The sequence below is a fragment of the Sinocyclocheilus rhinocerous genome, unplaced genomic scaffold (genome assembly GCF_001515625.1).
Source record: "Sinocyclocheilus rhinocerous isolate Xijiao unplaced genomic scaffold, SAMN03320098_v1.1 scaffold155, whole genome shotgun sequence".
Taxonomy (NCBI): domain Eukaryota; kingdom Metazoa; phylum Chordata; class Actinopteri; order Cypriniformes; family Cyprinidae; genus Sinocyclocheilus; species Sinocyclocheilus rhinocerous.
This window is the reverse complement of record NW_015661891.1, coordinates 115,519-123,418: the sequence shown is the minus strand read 5'-3', so window position 1 is coordinate 123,418 and position 7,900 is coordinate 115,519. Positions and strand designations below refer to the sequence as shown.

The 7,900-nt window shown below is 34.2% G+C and overlaps 1 protein-coding gene across 1 annotated transcript in view; it reads left to right on the top strand.

Moving 5' to 3' along the window:
* LOC107726819 (copine-8-like) overlaps positions 1 to 7,900 on the top strand; it is a 114,104-nt gene that overhangs the window by 52,039 nt on the left and 54,165 nt on the right. The window contains exons 3-4 of the mRNA XM_016536521.1: positions 5,651 to 5,697; positions 7,035 to 7,138. Of these exons, the coding sequence (XP_016392007.1) occupies positions 5,651 to 5,697; positions 7,035 to 7,138 (151 nt within the window). The remainder of the gene's footprint in view (positions 1 to 5,650; positions 5,698 to 7,034; positions 7,139 to 7,900) is intronic.

Below are 7,900 nucleotides of genomic sequence, written 5' to 3'. Positions count from 1 at the left end.
CATCCCTGCATCTCATTCTATTCTATTTCTATCTATCATCTATAGCACAACTGTACATACAATTTATTTATTTTTCGATTTATTTTTCAATATTTGTCTATTTATATTTACATATGTGTTTTTTAATTATTATTCTCATCTTATTTTTTATTGTCTGTGTGTTCTTGTTGTCTCTGTGTACTGGAAGCTTATGTCACTAAAACAAATTCCTTGTATGTAAATTCCTTGCATACTTGGCAATAAAGCTCTTTCTGATTCTGATTCTGAAAATGACTGAAGGTATAACACCAGTAGACTTTTATTAACTATAAATGTTTTTTAAAAACAACAGCAGCTTTCAGCCTGTCACCATGATGCAAACATGAAATATCAGACATACAGTAGTAGTTCTTTACAGGTTTTTTATTCGATTGCGCTGCTTTTCCATTGTTTTTTCTGTGTAAACATGGATGTGTTTGACTGTTGCACTCGCGTCTCTTGCAGCGTCTCATGCATGAAACGGCTTTCTAAAAACACTGCGCTCAAGTTAAAAGAAGTTCACTCCCATCTTCTTGCATGTTTTACCTATTCCACTGCCCGCGTCACATCTTTGTCAACACAAATGCGCATTCTGTGTGAATGGCGCTTAGCCTATATTTATGGGCCTTCACAGAGCGCATCACACGTGAGCGGTTAATCACTTGCGCCAACAAATGCGGTTGGATCATTCTTTTCTCTTTACTGTTATCACCGGCATATTGTCAAGGTGTCTAATTCTAACATTTGGTCATATTTCTCGCGATTCCTCGATTTCTAAAAAATAAAATCGTGGCAAAACAATAAATTCGAATTAATCGATAAAATCGCCCAGCCGAGTTCTCTCCAGCGCTGGAAAGCTGATCCGAAATTTACACGGGCCCCTCTTTTCCTCTTTTGTTTTTTATCCGCCATCTCTATCTTTCTGTCGTCGCTCGGCTCGGCTAATGTCGGTCCTGTGCACTGAGCGCTCTCTCCTCCACATCATCAGTAGACACGCCCCTTACTGTGATTGGCTACAAGTTTGTTTTGGTACTCGGCCCAACTCCATTTTCTAAAGCGTTTTTGAAAAAATACATACCCCACCTTTAACCTACTTCGGGTGTTTCAAAATAATTAATATTTATTCATTTATATTTTTATGAGTTGTAATGGCTTAGCTACTCTCAGATATTTTGCATAAGTAGAATACACAATCACTTATTCATTTATATGTTTGTTTAGACACTCACTCATTCAGTTCTGCTTTCACTCATTCAAACTTCCAATGATAAACACATTTTCAGTCATTAATATATATTCAATTATACTGTCACTCAGTCATTCACTCATTCATTTACTGACTCATTTTCACCCATACAATAAATTACTCACTCACTCATTTACTTGTTTATACTCTTGCTCACATTTATTTGCTTGTTTATACACTCATTCATTTACTCTTCACTCATTTTCTTGCTTATTCACTCATTATTCTTTGCATTCATTTATTTATTCACTCGTACATTCACCCTGTTTACTAATCCTAATAAACTCACCTATACATTTACTTTCTCACCCTTTCACTCACAGAATCACTTAGTCATTGACTTCTCATTGACATCAATTATTCTTTTACTAACACTTTATAATTCATTCATTCATTCATTCATTCACTCTCTAGCATCCAGTCATGAACAGTTACTCACTCATTCACTCACTCACTCACTCATTTCCTTTCTTATTAATTTAATCATTACTCAACATTTGCATTCATTCATTCACTCATTCATTCATCCATCCATCCATTCACTCACTCTTTAACTCATTAATTTAGTCACTCTTTTGACTTGCTCAAATGTCCAGTCATGATCTGTTACTCATTCACTCACTCACTCACTCACTCACTCATTTAATCAACCTTATAAACTCACCTATCCATGCACCCTCTCACCCTTTCACTCACTGATTCACTTAACCATTGACTTCTCATTGAGATCACTTATTCTTTTACTAACACTTCATAATTTGTTATTTTTCATTCACTCACTCACTCATTTTCTTTCTTATTCATTTAATCATTACACAACATTTGCATTAATTCATTCACTCATTCATTCATCCATCCATTCACTCACTCTTTAACTCATTAATTTAGTCACTCTTTTGACTTTCTCAAATGTCCAGTCATGATCTGTTACCCATTCACTCACTCACTCACTCACTCACTCACTCACTCATTTAATCAACCTTATAAACTCACCTGTCCATACACTGTCTCACACTTTCACTCACGGCATCACTTAACCATTGACTTATCATTGAGCTCACTTATTCTTTTACTAGCACTTCATAATTTGTTATTTTTCCATTCATTCATTCATTCACTCACTCACTCACTCACTCATTTTCTTTCTTATTCATTTAATCATTACTCAACCTTTGCATTCATTCATTCACTCACTCACTCACTCATTTTCTTTCTTATTCATTTAATCATTACTCAACCTTTGCATTCATTCATTCACTCACTCACTCACTCATTTTCTTTCTTATTCATTTAATCATTACTCAACCTTTGCATTCATTCATTCACTCACTCACTCTTTAACTCATTAATTTAATCACTCATTTGACTTGCTCATATGTCCAGTCATGATTTGTCACTCACTCACTCACTCACTCTTGATTCTACTCTCATTCATTCACCCATTCAGTCACTCTTCGATTCATTCACATGCTCAATATCGACCAAATCACTCACATTCATTTATTTACTTATTTGTCTTACTCATTCATGTATTCACTTCACTCTTTCAAGTTTTGGTCATTTACTTTCTCGTTCATTCACACCTTAATAACTCAAGATGTGCTTACATTCATTCATTCCCTCAATTATTCACTCTTTCTCAATCATTCACAAACATCTTTATCATTTACTCTTTTTTTTACTCATTTATTTATTGACTTGTTTAGTCTTTATTGGCTCACTTTCTACATTCTTACAGACTTTATTATACTTTATTACAATATTCATTCAATTCTGACACTAAGTCTTTGAAAACACTCATTTATTGATCAGGTGTGTTTATTCACAAACAGGAGGCAGACAGAACGGAGTCACTGAAAGAACTCTGTGATTTCAAGAACAATAAGCACTGAAAGTCTTTAATGTTTTACTTTATGCCACGTGTGTGTGTGTGTGTGTGTGTGTGTGTGGCAGTAGTGAACAGGAAAAGGGAACAATGAACAGCTCTGCTTTTAATCACTCTGCTATTATTGTCATTATCTGCATTGATTTACGTACTTCTGTTGCTTGTTCTTGTCTTACTGTCCTGCTTCACTTTTTTCTTGCCTGCTTTCTCTTTTCTTTCAGATTCTTTGTCCACTTTTCCACCTGCTTTGCTTTCATGCATTGCAGTAGCTATGCGTGAGTTTTTGTAAGTGTCTTTTTATTTTCATATTATTGCCATTTGTTTACTGGTCCTGTTCTTGATCAGCTGATCTAAACAGACGTCGGCTCTTCCTGGGCCGCTGACAGGGTCCTTGCATTCATGGAAGCAGGCATTTGTGCTGAGCCCCCCTCTTAATTATGCTGAGTACTGTTGGCCCAGTCTCTTAGTGTTACCATTATCCTTATGACACACATAGAAAAATGTACACACACTCAGTTATAAAAAACGTTTTGCCACTGTCTGTTGCATGTTTCAGTAGTTGCGCCTTAGGTTTTATGTTTTTGTATTGCACACACACACATATAGAGATCAGCTCTATCCACAGCTTCAGGACATTGGGTCTCACCATACGTTTACTAACAGTACATATGAATCTGCATATTCACATTTTTACAAACATATCATGATTCAACAATACCAAATCACATGTATGAAAAAAACATACTCTGCGAGGCCTTATAAATGTGTTAAGATAAAAATGTTTACATACTATGTTATTTGTCTAACTGAACATTTTATCTTAAATATATTTCATTATGTAGGCCTATACACACACACCAAAAGAGTAAGAAAGGGTGCATTAAAGCTTGAGCTGCGAAGTGCTTGTGCCTCAAGCATGCGGTCACCGATTTAGAATACTCCAAATTCATTAATGTAAGAACAAGGTTAAGAACAAATTTGTCTGCATGAGAAGTTCTCCTGTAGGAATAATCCACACTATTATTAGTGAGTGTTTTAAACTTAAGTGCCATATCATTTTTTTTAACTGTAAGAAATATGCATACATTAATAAAACAAATAAAAAAAAGTTGAAACAAACATCTAAACTATCAATGCAATATCATGAGAATAAGGATCATGATATATTAACATTATATTGGCACCATCCTACTTTATAGTGTCATCTACAGGTTTTTTCAAATGCTACTGTAGAACTACTCTATTCACACTATTATTCATGACAACAACATGGATTAGTTTATCCTACAAACCTAAAGTGGAATTTAATAGGATGGTTACTATTATCAAGCGAGTAGTTTAGAGCTGGTCATGTGATCATGATATGGTGGCCACCATAAGGGTGGTGTATTTTTAGGTACCTATTTGTAGGATAAAATGACTTTTTCTAGTCCACTCATATCTGTTTTCATGTCATGTGAGTGTACATCATTTTAAACATATTTGTTTGTTGTCTTCATTTATTTAAGTGTACGATTTTAAATTGAAATCAATAATGTACACAAATACTTTTAAAATTACAGAAAAAGTTCACCTAAAATGAAGATTTTTTTGTATTTTTCTACACTCTCAGAAAAAAAAAGTACAAAAGTTGTCACTGGGGTGGTACCTTTTCAAAAGGCTAAAGAGTCCATATTGGTACCTTAAAGGTACATGTTAGTACCTAAAGTGTGCATATTAGTACCTAAAAGGTACAAAAGTGTACCTTTTGAAAAGGTACCGCCCCAGTGACAGCTTTTGTACCTTTTTTTCTGAGAGTGTATTTATAGCAGAATGTCTAATTTTCCTATTTTCATTGAATAGCAACTTTTAATTTTTCCCTCGCACAAATTAATCTTAAGGCTTTGGAAGATTTGAAACACAGAATTCTATTCGGATTATTTTTATGATGTTTTATAGCAATTGTTTTGTGCCTTTTGGAGTTTGACAACCCCTGGTCACCATCTACTTTCATTGTATGGAAAAGAACAGCATGAACATTCAGCTAAACATCTCCTTTAGTGTTTAATGGAAGAAAGAAAGACATAAGGGTATAAAAAAAAAACAGTTATGTATGTATGTATGTGCATTTATTTATTTCTTTATCCATCCATCATCGGTTAGTTGGCACATTAAGATATTGCCATATTAAAAGGAATAGTTCACCCATAAATGAAAATTCTGTCATCATTTACTCACCCTCATGTCATTCAGAAATATCTCTTTTTGTGACCGAAATGAATAGAGGTTTGGATACTGGCTGGTTTACAAAAGCTTTGTAACTCATCCAGTGAGATTTTTATCTCATCGCATTCCACTGCTCTGGTTCTAAGCTGTTTTTCTGCAAACACAGTAGAGTAGACCACAAGATTGCACCCTGCACAAAGTGCGTCTGAGTTAAGAGCGTCACAGGTCTTCTGGCATTTGAAAAAAATTCTCTGCCTTTGTGTAACACAATCTCTCTCTCCCTTTGCTCTCCACAGTCTGTGTGCTGTACACCCAAGGCATTGGCAACAAAGAGTGGCGAGAGGTAAGCGGAACAATCTGGCCCAGTCGTGTCGACCCCTTGAAGGGCCTGGCAGACCCTTGGTCTCATAAATATTCATACATGTAAATATGGGCTTGGAATATTCTCAGAATAGTCATCTCAATTATTTTCGTGTCTATCAGTTCTTCATATTTTTGCCTTCCCAGCTAGTCAGAGGAAATATCAGGCTCTCTAAAGCACCATTAAGAGGGCCATGTATTTATTAACTTCAATCACTAGCTGGTAAAATATGATAAGCCACCCAGAGAATGTAATAACTTTCTCACCCACTCTCATATCAAGACAACTCCAGCCCACTTTTCAAGTCGGCTCATTAAAACGTTAAGTCCCTTTCACATCGCATCAAGGCTTCAACGCACCTCTCAATACTGTCATGCGCCTCTTTGACCTCCATGTTAAAGACGTTGAAGGTAGCAGGAATGTGGGAGGTGTACACAGTAAACAGGGACTTGTATTTGCACTTAGAACATTGAAAAAAGACTCATCAAATTTAGATTTATAAAATGAACTAAAACTGGTTCAAAATATATGTATAGGATCAGTCGCTCCATCCATTTTAATTACACAAGTAATGTTACCTCTTTAGGTTTGTATATACGAATTTGGCATTTTTTATGAAATATTTTAGAGATTGGAATAACTTGTAATATTTGCATTCATTATAAAATGGCGTTTTAATTTTTTTACCACTTTACATGGCTTTTCCAGATTTAGAAATCATACTTTTAAAATTATATATAAAGCAAAAGGAGCCCCTACCATGTATTGAGTACATGTACAGTAAATGAACATGCTTTCCAGAAGGCCAACAATTCACTAGAAATGTTTTTTTTATTGGTCTTATGGAGTATTCTAATTTGTTGAGATAGTGAGTTGGTGGGTTTTTGTTAAATGTGAGCCAAAATCATCATAAATAAAAGAACCAAAGACTTAAACTACTTCAGTCTGTGTGCATTGAATTTATTTAATACACGAGTTTCACAATTTTAGTTGAATTACTGAAATAAATGAACTTTTCCACGACATTCTAATTTATTGAGATGCACCTGTATATATATTCATTCTTTCTAAGACTGAGAAAACCCTGTATTTTTTTAAAGAAAAAAACTGTTAAGAAATATATAGATTTTTAGTTGCTTTACCTTATTGTAATACTCGTTTTTGATTATTTTAAATAATTTTAAGTCATTTTGAGTCCAGTTTAGAAGTTCACTAAAGACCACTGTTATACATTTTATGATGTTTTCCTCTATAGATTTCAGTTCAATGGGAAAATGTTGATGTAAATAATTTCAGCTGACCTTCCTTTGTTCTTTCAGTTTGGGCGGACGGAAGTTATTGATAACACTTTGAACCCGGATTTTGTGCGAAAATTCATATTGGACTACTTCTTTGAAGAAAGACAGAACTTAAAGTTTGATCTGTAAGTACCAATAGATATTCCTTTACCTTCAGCTACATTTACACAAGTTTCACCACATTTACACTGTAACTGATCTGGGTGCACAGAACTTTGAGAGTTTTGACTCTTTTATGTATTAGAAACTGTACTGAGTTAAAAAAAAATTGGAATGACCTCTTGTTCTTGATATCCCGGAATGACATATATTAGTTTTTTCACTGTGCGTTTGTTTGAATAAGAAAAGAGTGAAAGTGTAAAGGTTATGTAGAAACAATTTGTTGATTAGTTGTTTACATTCATTCGGCAGATGTGTTTATCCATTCACTGTATACATTTTATCAGCCCTTGTAAAAAAAGAAGTACATTTTAGCATACTTTAATACATAATGGTTTCATTACATAAATGTAATTTAAAGTAAAACTAATTTGACATTTTGGCAAGTTTCAGAAGTGTACTTATTGTAAGTATACATACTGTAAGTACCTTTATTTTATTAATATGTTATCTACAATTACGGTTTTTGCAAAATATAGACTTTTAAGATGTGAAGCACTCAAGTACAAGTACATACATTCCCTGGGAATCAAACCCATGACTGTGATGTTGCTAGCTCCATGTACTACTGTCTGAGCTAAAGAAGTTGTTACTGGTGTTAAGATTATTCTGGTATTATGGTTTAAATATTGGAATTTGTCTTTTTTTATATATGCACTATTTTTGGCCGTCTGTATACAATTTGGGCAGGTGGTATGTGCTATGCAATTAAATATACAGTAATTAAC